This window comes from Andrena cerasifolii, chromosome 1 (assembly GCF_050908995.1).
Source record: "Andrena cerasifolii isolate SP2316 chromosome 1, iyAndCera1_principal, whole genome shotgun sequence".
In the NCBI taxonomy this organism is placed as follows: Eukaryota; Metazoa; Arthropoda; class Insecta; order Hymenoptera; family Andrenidae; genus Andrena; species Andrena cerasifolii.
The window spans coordinates 1,864,410-1,886,713 of record NC_135118.1 but is presented as its reverse complement, the minus strand read 5'-3'; the positions used below and the strand labels follow the sequence as shown (position 1 = coordinate 1,886,713).

The following is a 22,304-nucleotide window of genomic DNA, read 5'->3' as shown; positions in this document are numbered from 1 at the left end:
AGGAAGGTATGGGCAGTTACGATGATTAAGAATGCAGATACACATACATGTTCACTTCCATCTGCATATAAGTCACCAGACACTTGCTTATTTTGAGCGAACTGATTATTATGTACCGCACTTCAAAGGTCTGTGCGAACCACTTAAAAGAATTAGGAAACAATAATGCAGTGCAGACCATGGTCTTCACAGTCATTGCACCTAAACTCACTTGAGAAGTTGTGGGTTGAAGTGGATATAAAAATAAGAAAAATGTTTCAGAACTCTGAAAAATTGTATTTGTATTTTTGCTTTTCCTGCGTCATTTACACAGGATGGCGTTTCAAGCATTTTGCTTATATTGCCCAACGAACATTAGTCATTTTCCTTTCTCCCTCCTCTCGCCTTCGGGTCCCAGCAGCAGCGGCGCACCGGGAGAGAGGTGGGAAACCCCGGTCCGGTCACCCATCTTTCCCCAGTACCCGCCCCGTGATGCTTAACTTCGGTGATCTAACGAGAACAGGTTACCCCATCACGGACATGGCCGCTGGTAAATATGGGGGGGGGGGGGGGGGAGAAAAAAAAATTGAAAACCTGCCATTATTAGTTGAAGAGACATATCCAAACGAGGTGTATACACCGATCAGAGGAAAATATAAGATTACATATTTTCTACTAACTCTTTACTCAGATTTTTAATTATTTTTAAGAATTTTTAACGATTCATATGCATCTATTCTGTAAAATCCTCCCTCTAACAACTTTAAGAACTGTCTGGTGACCATTGTATACACATAATGGTGGTCAAACGGAAAGTTTAAGTCTCATACTTTTACATGCCTGCATAACTAATTCCATGCTAAGTTTTAGGGATTATATTGGTATCAGTGTCCAGTGATCACTTAGTCGACATTCTGACAACCCTTCAAGCCGTGGGATACATGTAAATTTTCAGACTGTCTCTTACAGTTTACACTTCCTTTTGCCCACTACCTACTGTACCGTGAGTACAATTAACTTGAATAAAAATGACCGCCACTTACGAGACGCCCTTATGATCCACTTAGGCTTCTTCTTCCAATGAATGAAGATCCAGTACACAGGAATGCCCGACAAGATTATTATCACTCCAACACCAACTTCCCACGGCGACGCGTAGCAGGGAAAGGTGACCAGGAAAGCGCAAATTATGAAGAAGATAATTGGCAGAACGATGGAGACCTGCAACGGGAGCACAAGAGAATGAGACACGTTATTTTTCTTTATCATCGCAGCCGGAACGATCATTCACATTTACGGGAATATCACCGTGAGTTAGGAGAAAGGAAAAATTCTGTCACGTACCTTTATCGGTCGTTCACGGTCGGGGCTTTTGTAGCGAAGCCAGAGGAGGCCAGATACGGAGAGCGTGGTGAATAGTGCCTCAACGAAGCTGACATAATTGATTAGCACGTAGACATCCTCTATCATCAGGAGTGCCAGGGTGATAATGCACTAGAAACGGAAATTATAGTTTAACGCGCCTGAGCCGCGATTCGGTCGCAGGAGCAAACAAAAATTTAAGGAAACATTTCAATTCTAGGTGTACTCGAAGTTGAAGTGCAGCTGAAAAGCAAGCGAGAATCAACTGGAAATTTATTTCTTCAAGCAGTGAGGAAGCAACAATTATTGATTAGCGCTGCAAAGCTGAAGATTAATAAAATTGTTTCTCTTTCTTTATTCTACGAAACCTACGATGCTAAAAATTCCCCTACAGTATATACTCGATGTAAATTCGTTTATGCAATTGCATTCCCTGCGAGGGAGGACCTTCTTCGGTAATTTGTATCCTTAAGTTACAATGCAAAGTGATGGCTTTTATTTTTCCTGATAGAATAATGGCGAATTAGGTGAAAGTGGATTTCTTTCCCCCGAGGCACTGTTTCTCACGAGGAAAATCGAAGGCTCTATTTTTTTCTCAACGTAAGCATAGGTGGAGTGCGCGCGGAATGCTTAATTACAGTAGCTTAGCTTCCAGTTGAGAGCCACAATGTCGTTTCTAATGCAATTTAAAATTTGAACGAGGGAGTTACCCTCGATTCAAAGGACTGCCATTATTGATCATCAAAGCGGCCGTTAACCGAGATGAAAGGCTCAATTTATCGGTGGCAATTAGCAAACGGAAATCAAGATAGGGATTATACAGCGCCTCGCGTTTCCATCCCACTTCTTCTCGTCGCTTTCAGCTTACTTCTAGAAATTCGTTCCAATTTTTATCGCCCTTTATTTCGACTTAGTCGCGAAGCAAGCGCAGAGGAACAGAAGGAGGAACTTCAGTCTACGTCGGAGAACACTTTCGCTATCACATTGGACTTAACTGATTCTGTTTTTTCCAAACAATGTCTGCGATAAGGGTATTATCTCTGTCAGTTTGATCGTTTCATCCGCACACCTTGATCAAGGCGTCGTTTACTTTTAATCTGTTGTATTTTTCATCGGGGACTGATAAAAACTTTCTAAACGTCCTCGAAGATGAACAAAAATTCATGCCACTGTAGACCACTTCGTTTGGCGTAACATACTGTATAATAGGGTTGCACAAAGCTCGAGTCTTCAAAGCTTTAAGCCTTAACCTTAATGACTGAGACTTTAAGGCTAATATCATATGAAGCTCGAGCTCTCGTAGTTCGAGGTTCAAGCACTGAGGCTCAAGCCTCGAAGCTGAAGGCTGTTGTGTTTAATAGTAATGAAGTTAAATCCAAGTCCTTGATATTATATCTTATTTTGTGCAACCACTATTATTGTAAAACGTTCAAATTAAACGCAGAGAAAGATGCTTTTTGATGGTTCCACCAATTGGTTGGATCCGTGTTTTAATAATACAATAAAAGTACTAAACTATACAATAGTATTTTTTTTGTAAGTGTAGTCATTTGTAACAGAACTCTTTGATTTAACCGATTTTGTTTCAATCGTCAACGGAACCGAAGTACATTGCGCTGACGAATACGGTCATTTTCATTTAGTTTTGTGTTGTTTTTAGTTTTGCTTAAATATCTGTATGTATTTTGTAATAAAGGAAAGTTTCACATATTGTTTAAAATATATATATATATATTTATATATATTTTAAACAATGTGTGAAAATTTCCTTTATTACAAAATACATACAGATATTTGATCATCCTATCAGTTTAAGGGGGGAGCCTGGTGTAGCGGATCGAAGAAATCGATTTTTTTTTTGCATAAATCAATAGTTGAACATCACGACAATATGTTCCCAAAGCCGCAAAACGAAATTCGAAAAATTATAGCGGATATAGCCGGTTTTGCTACGGAGCGCCAGGCTACCACAAAACTTGAAATGTGTTTTTCTCGAAACGACAGTTTCATACTTTGCGGGCAATGTAACTAAAAAAATATTCAACCAATCGACTTGGCCTCGTGCACGGATATTTGTGAACATTTTCTTCATAGTACTAAGTTATTAGTATAATGATATTGTTTAAATAAATAACTTTTTTTTAGACATTTGAGGCAAAATTTCGTTGGAAACAGTAAACTTTTTATTCAAGAGGCCGCCATTTGTTCATTTTGCATCTTTTAAGTTTCAAATTTCTTCATTCTGTGCGTACACTCATAAATTAAAAGAAAATTGTTCGATTTTTGGTTTCAGATGAAACCAAAAGACGCTACGTTGCCCGCAGTGCAATAATTGCGTCGCCAACGGACTGGGCATAACTTTGTTATTTGCCGCTCTTTTTTAATAAAATTTTTTTGTTATATACCTTAACCTGTTAATACAATGTCCTGAAAGTTTCAGAAAGATCTATCAAATACTTTCTTGAAAAAAAATTCCCGAAAAATGCCTCGATTTTCATTTAGTTACACCAGGCTCCCCCCTTAACGAAGTTTGGGCGTCACAGAAATAATTCACAAAAAACAACTTTTCTGAACCTAACTATATTATTCTGCCTTAAAGCTTTAAAAGCTTGAGTTAAGACTTTAAAAGCTTGGAGTGTAAGACCCTAGAACTTCTACATTAAGTTTTAAGGCTTTCAAAACTCGAGCTTTGTACATATTCACTTCACTACATACAATTTTTTACGACTCGAGCTTTAAAGGCTAGAGCTCTCACGGCTACAGGGTTCGAGCCTTAAACGTTCGAGCCTTTAGAGTTTGAACCGCGACTCGAGCTCTTGAAGCTCACGGCTCGAAGCTCTTTTAACAACACTACTGTACACTGTACAGTGTATGTATCTATATGTAGAATATTCACAATAGCAGGAGCTTTGCAGTATTGTCATTCGTTAGTAAATTATTGCGAAGGAAGTATACACATCTATGTTAACTTATGGATTGCGAAAGGCGAGTTAACTCGTCATTAATGCGAAAGTTTAATTCCGCTAACTCAGAGCAAGTGTTCTGAAATAAACATTGTTTTATACTCGAACAATGTCCCAGACCCAACCCAGTTAACAGGTTACAGCTATTTTCTGTTATTACATACATATTTATGACGAATCCTGTTGAGTTTGCGCCGCTACAGGCGGAACAAAATCAAGTGGACGCGCGAAACTACTACCCCCACCATTTAAGCGTGTTTACAGCGGTTGAAGCGGCCCCGAGTACCTGATCAATTGCATTTGTTGCCCCGACTATAACACGAGGTAGGGAAATGTAATATGGAAAAACTCACGAGGAAGATAAGCGACGGCGTCGGCGTCAGGTTCCGGACATTGATAAGGGCGATGGCGGAGGGTAAGTGTCCATTGCGAGCGCCCACGAAGAACAATCGCGAAGAGACGAAAATTGCCCCGTTTAGGGCGCCAAAGGTCGAGCAGGCCACGAAAAACGGCACTATCCAGGACATCACGCCTAGAAGTTTGTCGCCGAAAGTCTGCAAAATGAACAATCGTCGTGAAAAAAGAGTATCCAGAAAAAGGTATAGCCATATTCAAATAATTCTTGAGATGCTGCTTGAACTCAGTTGGCGGATCGAACAAGTTAAAGATCGAGCAGCTAGTTTAAAAAGACTTGAGATCTGTAAATCTTTACTTTCGCTGTTCTCCCAAATATACGATGAACATCAATGCGAGAAAGTAGGGGAGACCGGGGCAAGTTGATACAGACGAATTATCTCGACACCGTATATATGTAGCTCCATTTGAGCGAGATATGTGAAGATTGTTGTTCAATTCTTTTCTACGATCCAGCGCACGTGTGTGTACATTGACGTTAACAATCGTTTTTCAACTGTTTTCGTTTATATAGAGAAAAAGTAAATAGTTTTGATACATCCAAGTTGATCGTCCAAATAACATTTTTTCATTCATTTTCTATGTATTTTCTCAACTTTTCAGTTACAATATATTAAAGAGGAAGGACCAAAGTATATTTTGGCGTATTTGTTATTAAGTAATTAATTCAAATAAAAAATGAAAAAAAAATGAAAACAGATAACGTATTAACTAGCCCCGCAGTGGGGTAAATTGATACATTTTACCTTCGTGCAAATAACATTTTTTCATTCATTTTGTATGGATTTTCTCAACTTTTCATTTACAATATATTAAAGAGGAAGGGCCAAAGTATATTTTGGCATATTTGTTATTAAGTAATTAATTCAAATAAAAAATGAAAAAAATTGAAAACAGATAACGTATCAACTAGCCCCGCAGTGGGGTAAATTGATACATTTTACCTTCGTCCAAATAACATTTTTTCATTCATTTTCTATGTATTTTCTCAACTTTTAATTTACAATATATTAAAGAGGAAAGGCCAAAGTATATTTTAGCATATTTGTTATCAAGTAATTAATTCATACAAAAATGAGAAACATTGAAAACTGAAAAACGTATCAACTAGCCCCTGTCTCCCGTAACGGTTCTATTAGCCGAAAATTCGCTTACTCGCACACTCGCGCCCCCGATTAATTCGGGTAGCCGAGGTTCTGCTGTGCGTCGTTCTTGGTTGAACCGAAGGGTTCAATTTGTTTGCGAGGCAGCAACTTTTGCAAGAGGTTCCGAAAAGGTTCGTACAGAGATTCTGCGTACACTTATGTATAAATTGAAAACTTACGACGGCAACAGCGTTCGACGAAAGAATTTCATCTTGCGTCAGCACCACGAAGTAGGCAACATTCGCTAGGACGTAAATCACAGTGACCAGAGGCAGCGATATACAAATCGCCTTTGGAAGATTCCTGTAAAAATTATAATTAAACGTACACATTCGGTGTAGTTTTTCATTGGATTATGGGGGTATTCTCGTCTAGACGACCAATCTTCTGCCTTTATTTAGGCACACGTATTTATTAACATTTTAGTAACTTGTCAACCAATTGTCACGTATATACAGTGAGTAAAAAAAGTATTTGGACGGTTTTTAAAATCGCATAACTTTTTTAGAATTGGTTCAAACGAGATGAGTTTTTTTTAGAAGCTAGAAGGATTAGTTTGCTAACTGACGTGTTTCGCCGTTTTGAAAAAAATGCATTTGGTCGGAATAGAAAAAAAAAATTGTAAAGGTCGTTTTTTTAACTTTTTTTTGTGAGCTTGTAATGAAAATTAAAAAAAAAAACCGTTTGTAGATTGCAGTAAGTTGTATACGTGCCTAAAATTTCATTAAAATCGGTTAACGTTGCTCCGAGCTACAAACGTTTAAAGATCACAGAATAAGGTCGAAAATCGCTGATTTCGGGAATTTTCGCGATTAAGGATTCTGCGATCTTTAAACGTTTGGAGCTCGGAGCAACGTTAACCGATTTTCATGAAATTTTAGGCACGTATACAACTTACTTCAATCTACAAACGGGTTTTTTGAATTTTCATTACAGGCTCACAAAAAAAAGTTAAAAAAACGAACTTTACAATTTTTTTTTCTATTCCGACCAAATGCATTTTTTTTCAAAACGGCGAAACACGTCACTTAGCAAACTAATCCTTCTAGCTTCTAAAAAAAAACTCAAGTCGTTTGGACCAATTCTAAAAAAGTTATGCGATTTTAAAAAGTGTCCAAATACTTTTTTTACTCACTGTATATAATAATTAATGGCGACATGGGTCATCTAGTAAAGCTTTCATGGCGTGCATGATTCCGGCTGTTCCACTGATGTAAAACAAAAAACCAAATAAGAGCATAGGTAGCCCGTAGTGGATTTATAAAACACACTAAAAATTAAAAACTAATTCGGGCCTTTTGTCGTTTTCGTGAAGAACGCGAGTGACTAATTTCAAGTCGATTGGATTTGTGGCTACGGGTTATATTTATTGGTGACTGGGTAATTTTTTTCACCCCCTTGGGTTCTTTTTCCATAATTTTGTATTGTCATCCAAACTACGCACGTCTGCAAAGTTTCAAGTCTATAGTTGGAAGTGGGTTGAAATTGAGTTTCTAGATTTGAAGCATACATGACACAATCGTTTAATTAAAAATAAAAAATTCACAGAATAGCGGGGTTTTAAATCGAATTTAAACTCATTTTTGGCGTTTTTCGCCTTTAAGGGGGAAGCCCTATTTAGGACGCTAGGAATAAGGTGCTTCTTGGGAATATTTTTCTAAGAAACTGTTAAGCGGATCTTTTCCAAACTTTCAGGGTATTTTAGTTCACATTCAAGCAATGAAAATTAATTTTTTCGTTACAAAGTGTTCAGTAAAATTTGCGATTGTAATGGCGGCCCAAATTCTTCCCAGAAATAAAAAAACCAAGGTTTTTCTTATTTCTAGTATAATTACATTGTCGATGGACCTATAACTTTAATAAATAAATTGAATTGATCAAGTCTTTTTCCATAAATTGTACGAAATATCTTGGAGCAGAATCGTAACTTTTTCTTTCAAGTCCTACCAATTTGCCAACTTTTAACTTTTTCCCCGTTTGTTAGGTTCATCGACAATGTAATGATACTAGAAATAAGAAAAACCTTGGTTTTTTTATTTCAGGGAAGAATTGGGGCCACCATTACAATCGGACTCCATTTCTACCGAACACTTTGTAACGAAAAAAATAATTTTTATTGTTTGAATGTGAACTAAAATACCCTGAAAGTTTGGAAAAGATCCGCTTAACAGTTTCTTAGAAAAAAATTCCCAAGGATCACCTTATTCCTAGAGTTCTAAATAGGGCTTTCCCCTTAAGTCTGCAATTAATAAATGCCTTTTTCAAATAAGTGGAGAGATTTTGGGAACAGTTAACAAAAAATAAAAACTTAGGAAAGTGCACACCGCTTGGAACTTCACGGACCCCATGGTTAGTCCGCACGCACGCATTTTCAAAACAATAGCCTAGCGTAGGAAAGTATTTATATACGATGGGTTAAAACAAATCTTCTTTCAGTGTTTTCGGTATTCTCGAGAAAAATAGTAGGAATATCTGCTCACCATATAAAAAATTAGCAATAGTAGGTGTGCACTATCGTAAGTTTTATTTTTTTCTTAACTGTTCCCAAAATCTCTCCACTTTTTTGAAAACGGCATTTACTAGTTGAAGACTTAACGAATCGAATGGTATTTTTTTCAAGCCGGACCGTGGGTGGGAACGACGTCAAATTGCGATTTAAAACTTTGACATCGATTACTGTGAAATTTATTAACAATAAACAAAATATTCTATACACGGTTTGAGAAAGCATTCCTTCAGCTTTAAAATGAACCCAAAACAGTGTCATTATCTTTAAAAATCACCGAGATATTACAGTTTAAGTGAAGACGTGTCAGCCGATTTTGTTTGAATTTTCGAAACTTTAACATTAAATATTTCGGAAACTATTTGACATAGGCCGTTGAAATTCAGTATACTTTGTTTTTGCAAGGTTTTGACGTGGAGTAGCTTATATACGACTGAAATTTACGGATGCATACTGGTCATCGGTAAAAACAGTGTAGTTTTTTGTGTATCGTCCCTAAAGAGGATAGAGGATCTCGGTCCCTCTAGAGGAGAATATGCATTTCATTAAGTGTTTTCGCATCTTTCTTTCCGATTCAAGTTCCTCGAGCTGGGAGACATCTGTTTCCTTGATTTTCTTAACTAATGGTTGTGTTCTATTAATAATTCTACCATCTACAGAAGAATGTCACGAAGCAACTTTCCAACGGTGTCAAAAAAACGAAACAGTAAAATTCGCCATGGATTGTAAATTTCTATGAAATAATTGGCGTTGAAGCAACATAAATGAACGACGCAAAGTTGTGCCGGCGTACGTGAAAATTTTATTCATAATCTAAATATAGCTCTGTAACTGCATAAAGATCCTTCACCGATGGGCCACTTTTGCACCGACTTAAATATAGCTTCCTGAGCTCTACAAAGGTCTTTGTTTGCGGCAATATCGAACAGTTCAACTTCCCTCCTCCCCTCCCGATTCTTTGCCAACAGAGAAGGGGAGGGGGAAGAACAGAAAGAAGGCAGGGAGGAAGAAGAGAAGAAAGAAAGTTACACGTTAAACCAAAAACTCCACACGATCATTACACGAATTCTTCAAAGCCACCTAGCCAAGCTTCATATTAGAGATAAGAAAAACACTCCGCATAAGTAAGTAAGATGCGATAAAGGTGTCAGTGATAAAGAAGCAAGTGTAAAGTAAACTACCACTCTAAAAAAGCAGATAAAGTTCTTCGCTCCCCTTCCCCCCTCTTTTTTTAAATATCGACAAACGAAAACTACTTGTCAATTACTTATAGGGTTCCTTCAGTTCCTCTGTGATGAAATTCAGGTAATTCCAACCAGAGTAAGAGAACAGTCCCGAATAGACGGCCAGGGCAATGTAGCTGGGCTGTGTGTTGGTCCCATCCATGGGGTGTTGGAAGTTCTCCGTGTGGCCCAAGCAGAGCCACCATAGACCAGCCACCATGATGATCACCAGAGCGAAGATCTTGGTCCCCGTGAAGATGTCCTGCACCCTGGTCGCCCATTTCACATTGTAACAGTTGATGGCGGTCAATAAACCTGCGAGCAAGTCATTCCTCTACCTCATCTCAAACGAATAGAACATTTTTCTTTATCTTCGCGTCGTTATTAGAGATTTAAGCTAATAATTCTACAGACTCCTTCAATGGGCCTTCCTCTCCCGTTTAACTGTCCTTTGTTGCGCACACCTCATTCTAGAATTCAACAACTCCTCGAATGTAGGTCGTCAACGCAGCTGTGCAAATTCTAGTCAGCATTCCGAAGACCGTTCCGCGATTCCCTTCATCGGCCTTGTCTGACTTTTTTCCTTGAGCAACGATCGCTCACCGTGTATAGTCAATCAGAAATTACGACATTCGAACAACAAGCTGGCGTCTCTATCACCTGTGATAACGTCCCTATTCCAGCTATCAGTCCCACTTCATTGGAATTTCTAATTTTAGCTTCGTTAAACTACACCGCCGATCAATTCTTGTCCCTTACCAATCGTACAGGTTCAAACTGACGAAACCATGAGCAGCTTTTCTTATTTAGGCAATATAGGTATACGATCAATTTTAAATAATATTCTTAACCCTTTGGGTTCTATGGGCACGTATTTGTATACATGTACGTTCCTTCAGCGCATGCTGGGTGCAGGAAATGCATATGGGCGTTCAGTGAGTATGATTAAAAGAGGGAACTAGAAGAGTCCCGCGCGCGGCGTATGTTAAGGGGGTATACCCGTTTGAACCCTCGGAAAATGTATACATTTTGTGGATTTTTTTACAAGTCAACGGTTTGATGCAGATTTCCCGTTTTTTAACTATGTTTACATAGTATTATGAACTACTTATAAAAAAAGTTTCAGTTAAAAAACTATTGTTTTTCGGAAGTTACGGATACATGTCCGAAAGTCTCTCGATCTTAGACGGCTAAACGGTGGCCCTAAAAACTCGCGCTACGTTCAACCAATTCACTTCAAATTTTGCATGCAGAATCATAATAAGATTCCGCATCGTCCAACGAAGGCTTTTTTTATTTCGATTCCCCGTTTATTATTTATAAAGGAAACAGGTGGATTTTTCTCTTAGAAAAATTTAACTTTACCTTTGATCTCTCACCATTTCTTTATTTTTCAAAATTTTCAAAATCGCCTTCGTTGGACGATGCGGAATCTTATTATGATTCTGCGTGCAAAATTTGAAGTAAATTGGTTGAACGTAGCGCGAGTTTTTAGGGCCACCGTTTAGCCGTCTAAAATCGAGAGACTTTCGGACATGTATCCGTAACTTCCGAAAAACAATAGTTTTTTAACTGAAACTTTTTTTATAAGTAGTTCATAATACTATGTAAACATAGTTAAAAAACGGGAAATCTGCATCAAACCGTTGACTTGGAAAAAAATCCACAAAATGTATACATTTTCCGAGGGTTCAAACAGGTATACCCCCTTAAGCCGGGAATCCACCGGGAAGCTAAGCTAAGCTATGATATGCGATGCTACGTTTGAACGTAGCGTTTGGTGGAAACGGTTCCACAAGAATGTATTGAAGCTAATTTTTTTTAAAACGTAGCATGGCATAGCATAGCTTAGGTTCCCGGCGGATTCCCGGCTTTAAGCTTTCAAAGCAGGGGTTGAAATTGTTCCGAAAATAACTGTTTCAAATTGTTATATATCGGTTCTGGCTGAAACAGTTATGAAGAACCGATGGATGTTCTGAATAACTGTTATACGTAAAGAACCGAACTTTCTGACTACCTGTATCGATGTAATATACAGTGAGGAGCATAACTGAACCAATAACCACTAATTTTGTATAAATCTTTATTTATTGCTAAGAATGTAGAAGAATATTAAAAATGAACATTACAGTAAGTTTTATTACAGTTAGAAGTAACATCAGAAATTTTATCAACAATTAATGTCCCCTCGTTTAGCACTGACAAACAAAATGGATTGACTCGGTTTTGCACCGGTCCGTAAAAGGAATGTTTATGTGGAATGTTTCAGCAGTATGTTTACATCTAGCAGTTTGATATGTTTACTAAATATTAGTTTACGTCTCAGCACTCAATTTCTAGCAATCAGTCGAACGGAAAAGTACGCAAGTGAATTACAGCAAATATGAAGAGAATTGCTTCAAATTGTTTAAAAAAAGTAATTTCTGTTTTGAATGACGGCTTGTCAACGCGTCAGACGGCGAGAAATTGTAGTGTTAGTCAGTCGACAGTGCAGAGAATAAGAAAAAAAATACTGTAAAAGTATGTTATTAAATGTTGGAGGAAGACCAAAAAAATTATCACCGCAGGATGAACGAAGAATTATACGGTTTGTCACATCTGGTGAAGCTTCAAGTGCAACCATGGCCGCAAAATTATTAAAAGAAGATACGGATATACAAGTAAGCAAGTGGACAGCACGAAGAACCCTCAAAGGAGCTGAGTTTAGAAGCATTAAGAAAAAAAAGAAGCCGATGTTATCGAAGAAAAATATAAAACTTCGTTTGGAATTTGCTAAAAAATATCAAAACTGGACAACTACTGAATGGGAACGGGTTATTTGGTCAGACGAGACCAAAATTAATAGAATTTGTTCAGATGGCATGTCATGGTGCTGGATTCGTAAAAATGAAAGGCTCAAACCACGACATGTAAAGCAAACGGTAAAACATGGAGGCGGATCTAACAGCATTTGGCGTTGGATCACTGCACCGAATTAATGGCATCATGAATCAGTACATGTACAAGGATATTTTACAAGATCATCTCATAGATGCTGTTGAAAATATGCCTTTTGAAGCTGAAAATGTAATTTTCATGCATGACCGAGACCCTAAGCGCACTGCTAAAAGTGTGAAAAATTGGCTCGGTACAAAAAAAATTTCTGTTCTGGATTGGCCTGCACAGAGCCCCGACCTCAACCCCATAGAGAATCTATGGGGTTTACTAAAAAGACGACTTCGGGATTCATATGACTCCCAACCAACTTCAATCACAAATTTGTACGATAGAATTCAAGAACAGTGGGGAAAAATATCTCCGGATTATTGCAAAAAATTAATAGAAAGTATGCCGAAGCGAATTAGCGCAGTTTTGCAAGCAAAAGGGTTGTGGACGAAATATTAAAAAAAATATATATATTAAATATTGCCAAATATTGGACGTGGTGCAAAACCGAGTCAATCCATTTTGTTTGTCAGTGCTAAACGAGGAGAGATTAATTATTGAAAAAATTTCTGATGTTACTTCTAACTGTAATAAATCTTACTGTAATATTCATTTTTTAATATTCTTCTACATTCTTAGCAATAAATAAAGATTTATACAAAACTAGTGGTTATTGGTTCAGTTATGCTCCTTACTGTAGGTTCTGTAGAACCGAAACCGATATAGGCCAGAATCTTTTTCACTCGTAACTGTTTCAAGATTATTTCGGTTGTTATAAATATTTCGCGAACCGAAACCGATATCATAACTGTTTTCAACCCCCGGTTCAAAGTGTCGCCACCCGAAGGGTTAACCCTCAAAACTCCAATGAGTTGGACTCGACATAATATTTCGTTCCAGCTCGTCTGAAATGCGTAATATACCTTACACTACGGTGACTCGCATTAATATTCGGACACCATGGTGTGCGAGAGATTATTACTCTACATATTTGTTTATAATAATGTTATTGAACAGATTTTTTTTAATATATTAAAACACTTATTGTAGTAATTAAAAACACAAATTTTATTTATTTAAAGCGCATAGTTTTTTGCATAATAAGCGATAAAGTAGACAATGCCGAAATTTAATACCGCAAAAATATTCGGACAGTAGTGGGCCGTATGCATAAAAGCAAGTATAAGCTTTTACTAGTGATTTTTCAAGCAAATACTCAGTTGCAACAAAGGATGAAGTATTTATTAGTAATAGTTTTTACTAATTTTTCAGTAAATGCGTGAAATACGTATACGTAACACATAGTCAGGGCCGGCGGAACCCATTATGCAATAATTAATGCACCGCAAAAGGGCGCCAGCCCAAGGGGGTGCTAAGAACTATATCACAGACTTAATAATAGAGGAATCCAACTCCCATATAAACAAAATGTAAATGTAATTCTTTTTTATTGTACCTCGTAAAGGCAAAACATATTAAATAGAAAACAGGTGCAAAAATTTAGGGGCACCAAAAATTTTCTTGCACAAGGGCGCCAAGCATCCTCGCGCCGCACAGTGGGACAGTTTCGTCATTTAATGATTATAATCTAAGATTACAGGTAATATATTGTATAATAAATACAATAATCATTTTTTTCCCGTCGCTCTTTTTAATATATGGATCCGGGCATATTAATAAATTATTTAGAACATCTTGATTTGTCATTTTTCGACTGCTCTTTTTGCGTATAATTCGCAGTAGTTTTTAAAATCATTATTTCGGGCGTTCTGGGCTTCCTCGGTTAAATATTCTAAAAAAAATTTTAGATTTCCATTTTTAGAAAATGATCAGCTTTTACACATTGGAATAGTTTTAGTTAGTCTTTTTCTTGTAATGAAAAATATAAACACTTATATTCTATTGCTAAATTAAGATTTTTTGTTACCATTTTCGTATTTTTACTTTGAAAAATTTATATTTTTTTGCACAAACGCAGGTGCACGTCAGGAGAAATATACTATTTTGCTCCAATTTTGTATTATGCCTGGCTAATCCAGATGAATGCGTCTATTTTCACAAAAAATCATTATTAGGACTTGCTTGCTTCCTTTTTATTTGTTTCCCCAAAATTCATTCTTATTTATCTAGCGTTTCATTCCTACTATTGCACGTTGCACACCTCTGCGTGCTTCGCTTCCAACATATATTACTCATTATTATTATATTTGAACATTACTCAATTAGTGTAATTTAAAGTTAAAAACATTCAATTTGCACAATTATTATTGCAAATAAAAAATCGGAGCAAAATAGTATATTTCTCCTGACTTGCACCTGCGTTTCTGCAAAAAAATATCAAATTTTCAAAGGGTCAGATGCGGTCGGATATGAATAATTGAATTTTGTGAAATTGAATCTATCCAGAATTATGAGGTATGCTTGAATTTACGGACAAATACGAACAATTCTTTTAATTTAAAAAAATACGAAAATGGTAACAAAAAATCTTAATTTGGCAATAGAATATAAGTGTTTATATTTTTCATTACAAGAAAAAGACTAACTAAAACTATTCCAATGTGTAAAAGCTGATTATTTTCTAAAAATGGAAATCTAAATTTTTTTTTAGAATATTTAACCGAGGAAGCCCAGAACGCCCGAAATAATGATTTTAAAAACTACTGCGAATTATACGCAAAAAGAGCAGTCGAAAAATGACAAATCAAGATGTTCTAAATAATTTATTAATAAGCCCCGATCCATATATATGGAAATCAACATGAAGGGACTCTTGAAGTCCCATTATTAAAAAGAGCGACGAGAAAAAAATGATTATTGTATTTATTATACAATATATTACCTGTAATCTTAGATTATAATCATTAAATGATGAAATATGTAAGAAATGAACTGAATGCCTACCTAAACGTCGATCCGTCCCACTGTGCGCCGACCCTGCACATAGTACTTACTGAAAACTGCAAATAAATGCTAGTGTTATCTTAAGTCTGCCAGTCGTCTGTCTTAAATTGTCTGCTCCAGGCCTTCCCAAGTAGGGGAAATGCACTCCTAAAACAGATGTTTCGGTTCTCCCTCCACCGGTGCGCCTTCAGCTAAGGTGGGACGACTCCTAAAACCCTCTCTCCGAGGAGACAGTAACGTCGCTGGGAAGCATGTTGGGCGCTTTAGGGCGAAAGTACCAAATGTGTCAAATTTTTATAGGAAATTTCATAATCACTTAAAAATAGTAGGAAAAATTAAAATTTAAACTAGCATTTCAAAATGACGTAAAAAGAATTACAAAAAATGTATTACATACATTGTTAAATTAAACTAGTTTAAATTTTAAATTTTAATTTTTAATTTTTAATTTAAACTAGTTTAAATTTTAAATTTTAATTTTTAATTTAAACTAGTTTAAATTTTAATTTTTAATTTTTAATTTTTAATTTTTAATTTTTAATTTAAACTAGTTTAAATTTTCATTTTTAATTTTTAATTTAAACTAGTTTAAATTTTAATTTTTCCTAGTATTTTTAAGTCATTTTAATGAAATTAGTTTAAATTTTAATTTTTCCTACTATTTTTAAGTGATTATGAAATTTCCTATAAAAATTTGACACATTTGGTACTTTCGCCCTAAAGCGCCCAACATGCTTCCCAGCGACGTTACTGTCTCCTCGGAGAGAGGGTTTTAGGAGTCGTCCCACCTTAGCTGAAGGCGCACCGGTGGAGGGAGAACCGAAACATCTGTTTTAGGAGTGCATTTCCCCTACTTGGGAAGGCCTGGTCTGCTCAATCGCAATCGTGGCGTTGTTCATGCAAATTCGTGCCCCCAAGGTTTACAAAAGTCGAAGAAACCATACCCGATAGTACCGTGCCATGTTTAGATTCGAAGAACACCATGCGAACTACCTGGCGGATACATTTTTAGATGTCGTGAACGAAATCAGAAGTGGCGGTCTTTCACGGAAAGAGAAGATGGAGGTAGCTTTTAGATACATAGGTGATCCCGGTTTGCAAGTAGGCATTGGTGAGGATACTGATGCTCATCAGAGTAGGTACAGTTAGTTGAACAGTAACTGAAGTTGCCCGCAAAATCTGTACCAGACGACAAAACTGGATTAAATATCCAAAAAATACAAATGAAGTAGAAAAATTTAGATTGGCAGACAAAATTCTATTTTCCGTGCTGTATAGGAGCTTTAGACTGTACACGCTTGTAACGTTCCCGTGCGAGACGTTGCCGCGTGTTACAGGATATATCCACAAGTAGAGCGGTTTACTCGTGGAATTGTAATAACGTGAGGTAAAAGTTTTGTTTTAAGAAAAAAAAAAGCTTTTTTAAAATTTTTGTTAACGGAAGTTTGTAGCGCTTATTGCAACATTAAACTTTTGTTTGAAACGTTTTTTTCTCTCTGTTGTACCTTGGGAGTTATACGGGAAAAAGTGGCAGTGTCTATTTGACTTTGAGGTTAGTTTTCACCTCCTTAAGGGGAGGTCCCGGTCTAGAGCCCCAAAAAATAGGTGATCTTTAGGAATTAATTAAAGGAAAACTACTATATATAATTTAATGGGGCGTTTTGCATCGTATTAAGAATGTCTTAAATTATAGAAATATATTTTTTGTTTTATAATTAATCATTAAAGATCAGCACTGGGGAGTCGTTAACGTCAAGGCGTCAAAAAATTGATCAAAATCGGTGGGACCTGTATCTCCAAAAGTTATTATCCGATTCGACTGAAACTTTTTTTATTTTGAAGAATATTCTTCTGGCTAGGGGGGTACCAGAAAAAATACAAAAATTGAAAATTTATAATTTTCAAAGGCGTACTTTTGAAAGGGTGAAAAATATAGGGAAAAAGTGATTTCAAAGTTCAAGTGTTGTTATTTTCTTTAAAAATGTCATTTTTGTATTTTTTTTCTGGTATCCCCCCTAGCCAGAAGTATATTCTTCAAAATAAAAAAAGTTTCAGTCGAATCGGATAATAACTTTTGGGGATACAGGTCCCACCGATTTGGATGCATTTTTTGACGCCTTGACTTTAACGATTCCCCAGTGCCGTCTGCAATGATTAATTATAAAACGAAAAATATATTTCTATAATTTAAGACATCCTTAATACAATGCACCAAGTCCCATTAAATTATATATAGTAGTTTTCCTATAATTAATTCCTAAAGATCACCTTTTTTTTTGGGCTCTAGACCGGAACCTCCCCTTAAAGCCGCAGCGTGGCACGTAATCGTTCCCTCGACCCTCGTATCTAAAGAGGCTATGACTGCCAGTAGAGAAGAGAGAGATGCACAACATGATTTTTTTTTTAAGCTGAGGAAGGTTTCCTCTACGGTCCTGTTACAGCAGATTAGGGATAAGTTACAGAAATTAGTCGTTATCTACCGTAACTTCAGTCGTATAGGTCGTAACTGCATGAAAAACTTTAAACGCGTTTTTTCTCGAAACAATTTTTTTAAATCGGGCGCAGATTTTTCTCAAAAACTACTGGACCGATTGAGCTAAAATTTGACACACATTCAAAGTGAATGTGCACTTATAGCCTGAACTAGAATTATATCAATAGTTTTAATACAACCTCCCCCACACCGTCTTTTAGCTCAAGAAAAGTCGAAAAAATCAAATATCAATTTTTAAACAGCTGCGATTTCGGTAACAATGTCCGGACTTGGTTACATCTAGTTCCGGCAATAACTACGCTCATATAGTTTAAAAAAATCTTTGGTACTTTCGTTTCAGATGACTAGGACGGCCGCAATTCGTGCGCCCGATGGGGCCGGTTTTTGATGACATGACCTGCGCTTCGGCGTGTAACTTGGACAAATGTCAATATAATGCATTCCAAAAAATTATGTTGATAGTTCAAACACTACTAAATATGTGTGCAAAACGTCTGCCCTACAGGCGCGATAGGTTTTCCAGAATTAATTTCCAAATATCATCTTCAAAAACGAGTGTCTAGACTAGAATACCCCTTAAGGGGTTATACCTAGTCAGGCAGCCCAAAAGAAGCGAATATTCGTGAATTTTTTTTGAAGAAACGGAAGCGTATATTTTTACAAAACTTTTTGCGCTTAAAAGAGCAACATTTAAAGAACATTTGGTAAATTTTTCGTAGAAAAATATTTACGTTTATAATAAAGTACCAAAAAATTTGGTTTTGCGGTGAGCATTACCATTCGGAACCAGATTAACTAAAATCAAAAAACAAAAAACATTTCGTTAGTATATTAATGTATTCTCCGATTGAAGGAGAGAATTTTCCGAAATATTAATTTAAAAAAAAAATGGCGGCTATTTAAAGTTGAAATCCTGATTTTTTTCGCGTGATTTTTGCACGAAAAAATCATGATTTCAACTTTAAATAGCCCCCATTTTGTTTTAAATTAATATTTCGGAAAATTCTCTCCGTCAACCTGAGGATACATTAATATACTAACGAAATCTTTTTTGTTTTTTGATTGTAGATAATCTGGTTCCGAATGGCAGTGATCATCGCAAAACCAAATTTTTAGAAATGCTTCTTGGATGTCGGGTTACTTTATTATAAACGTAAATATTTGCTTGCAGCAAAGTTACAGAATGGTTGCAGTGCAAGATTGCAATGTTGCACGTAACGTTGCCGCAAGGGTGCAGTAATAATTCTATGTCCGCCTCCTGCAACGTTTCGGGCAGTAGGGCCAAACATATATATAACGGTGTATATATGTGTGCAGAATCATAGAAGTATAAAAGCTTGTGTTTCTTTTTCTCAAAGAAAATTCTTTTCCCCCAAGGGGATTCGACCCGGCGACCTGTAGCGTCGTAGGTGAACACTTTACCGCCGCAGCTACAACCACTGATTGATAAGAATGCTAACGTATTCGAACTTATACTCCTACCATGCAAAACTTTAAACTAAAATTATTCAAAAACGAAGACTCATTTTGACAAACTCCATTAGGGTTTTGTAACACTAGTAAGTATGTACTACAACTTCCACCATGTGTCATTCTACGCATTAAAATATACAGGGTGACTCACCTAACATTCAAACTTAAAATATCTCCGTTGTTTGTATTGATACGAGAAAATGTCTCAGGAAAAAATGATTGCTATACAAAAAGGACAACATATTATACATGGCTGAAGTAGTAGTTTTATTGGCTATAACGTTACAGTAATGAAAATACGTCATTCCATTAAAAAAAATCATCGATGATCTTGAAATTTCGGGAAATATAACCTTGAGACAAAAATCGTCTCTGTCAGAATTGTCTCTCTGAAGCAAACATTGTTATCCTTAGACATTTTCTCGTATGATTACAAAGAACGGAAATATTTTAAGTTCAAATGGTAGTTGCAGCAACATTGCGGCAACATTGCAGGAACGTTGCCACAATACTGGCGCAACGTTGCTGTAACATTGTGGAAACGTTACCAAACGTTGCCGTAACGTTGCAGAAATATTGTAGGAACGTTGCCGTGCAATATTGCACCGCAACATTGATGCAACTATGCAGCAATAATTCTATGTCCGTCCCGTGCAATGTTGCACGGCAACGTCGCAGCAACGTTACATCCACATTGCGCTGCAACCATGCAATACTGCAAGGTTACTGCAACCATCCTGCAACGTTGCCGCCACGAAGTGTGCTGTATGGGGTTCTTTAAATCAGAGTTGGGCAAAATGTAATCAAATTACAACTTACAAATTAGGATTAAAATGTAATTGTGTAGTTGATTACACGTTATTTTCTGTAATCGTTCATTTAGGTAGTTGACGAAACCAAATGGTCAACTACCTAAATTAACGATTACGGAAAATAATGTGTAATCAACCACAAAATTACATTTTAATCGCAATTTGTAAGTTGTAATTAAATTATATTTTGCCCAACTCTGCTTTAAATGTTGCTCTTTTAAGCGCGAAAAGTTCTGTAAAAATATATGCTTCCGCTTTTTTAAAAAAAATTCACAAACATTCGCCTCTTTTCGGCCGCCTGACTAGGTATAACCCCTTAAATTACGACGAAATTAATTCACGACTTTGAATTTGCTTTCATTCGCAAATATTACATTGTACCACCATGTTTGCTTTTTAGAAACGTAGTCTTTAGCAAAATTTAATCGTTCTTTTCGATTTATTTGGTTTATGTATGATTTTCTTCGTGGAACCCTGCCGTTGTATCCATGGGTTTTTCATACCCGACGCACTGTGTCGGGATGCACTTTCTTTCCAGAATCTTGCAATAATTCGGCAGCTAAGTAGTTTTATAGCGCTTCCTTTAGGATCATTCTTTATTTTTCCAACAATCTTGCATCCTTCGCGAGAATAATTTTGGACGTCACTTTTGCCGAATTGAATCGATTCGATCTTCATGAATATACCTGTGCACAATATCTGCTACAGTACTCTTTCTTACATTTAGCAATTTGGCTATTTCTCGACATGACTTTCTCTTTTCTTTGTGGTGGTAAATAACCAGTTGTCGAATTTCAAAGGATGTATTTTTGCCTTTACGTCCCTAATAATATGACTAATATTAATTCACTAATAATACGTCTAATATTAACGAAGTCAATAACGGTACTGACAAGGAAACATATCGAACCCGAAAATTCTGATCGTAATGAAACTCCGTAAAAAAAATCCTCGATTGTCAAGTGGCAGATGGTAGTAATATGGACAAAGGCTGAAAATTTTTGTAAACAAATAAACAAACGAACCAAAATTTTTTCCTTTTACATTTTAGTAAACCATTGCGAATTATAACTTTTACACGGAAAAAGATCGTCCCCAACCCTCGCGGTTAGAAATTATATGTAAAATAACGAAAACTTTAATTTATTTATAAATTGTTGCACGTACAAACATTTCTTACGCAGCGCGTTATACGGCATCAAATACTGAACATTTTGTCCATTTACGGTTTTCTTCTACCTCGCACCGTTACAAAGTTATACTCGAAAAACGAAAAATCGCTGAAAATTTGGGGGCTGATTTCACCCCCTCGGAGTGTTTTTCCGCAGAAAAAAAATCGTTTCTTACATATTCCGACATGCTCTACAATCGTACGGAGTTTCATTGCAATCAGAAATTTCGGGTTCGATATGTTTCCTTGTGAGTCTTTGATGCACGCTAGACGTTACGCTTAGAAACAATATACACTAGCAAAATAGCCGACTGCATCCAACGACTTACTACAGCCAGTAAACTGCTGAGTCCGAATATTTGTGCGATGTTAAATTTCGACATTCTTTATGTTATCAGTTATTTTGCAAAAAAAAACTGTGTGCTACCTAAATAATGTTTATGTTTCTACTAACTACAATTAGTGTTCCTGATTTCTCGATATTTTTTGTTTCTCGAGAAATCAGAAATCAGATCATACCTACTTCTCGAGAATTCTCGAGAATGTTACGTACGCGGCCCTATCTTTGAACTTTTAAACCCTTTCGGGTGTCCGGAATGCGCGTGACCCGGCGGGGTCACAGTTTCCTGCAGTGGTGGGATGCAACCGAGTTTTCCCGGAAAACCTAATATTTAATGAAGGTATTCATATCCCCACTAATTTTTTTACCGAATTTCGCGATATAAAAAGGGCCACGAATCAATACTCGGGGGCTCATTTGAAGACTAACACGCGTAGACGAAAGAGGCTTGCGAGACCAAGTAGTATTCTCCTTCGAGTATTATTTCAACTTAAACCATACAGTACGTAGAGTTGCTGATAGGTGTTGTGTCTGTTAACACTTATTTGTTGAGACCCCCGCATTTCTCAGTGCGTCAAAACCGAGAGGTGGAC

At 36.6% G+C, this 22,304-nt stretch overlaps 1 protein-coding gene across 3 annotated transcripts in view; it reads right to left on the bottom strand.

Annotated features, from left to right (window-relative positions):
• Mnd (L-type amino acid transporter minidiscs) overlaps positions 1–22,304 on the bottom strand; it is an 86,200-nt gene that overhangs the window by 3,486 nt on the left and 60,410 nt on the right. For all 3 annotated transcript variants that reach the window (XM_076815045.1, XM_076815232.1, XM_076815139.1), the window contains exons 4-8: positions 9,637–9,907; positions 6,043–6,166; positions 4,658–4,858; positions 1,324–1,473; positions 1,023–1,200 (exon numbers count right to left, since the gene is read on the bottom strand). In XM_076815045.1, the coding sequence (XP_076671160.1) occupies positions 1,023–1,200; positions 1,324–1,473; positions 4,658–4,858; positions 6,043–6,166; positions 9,637–9,907 (924 nt within the window). The remainder of the gene's footprint in view (positions 1–1,022; positions 1,201–1,323; positions 1,474–4,657; positions 4,859–6,042; positions 6,167–9,636; positions 9,908–22,304) is intronic.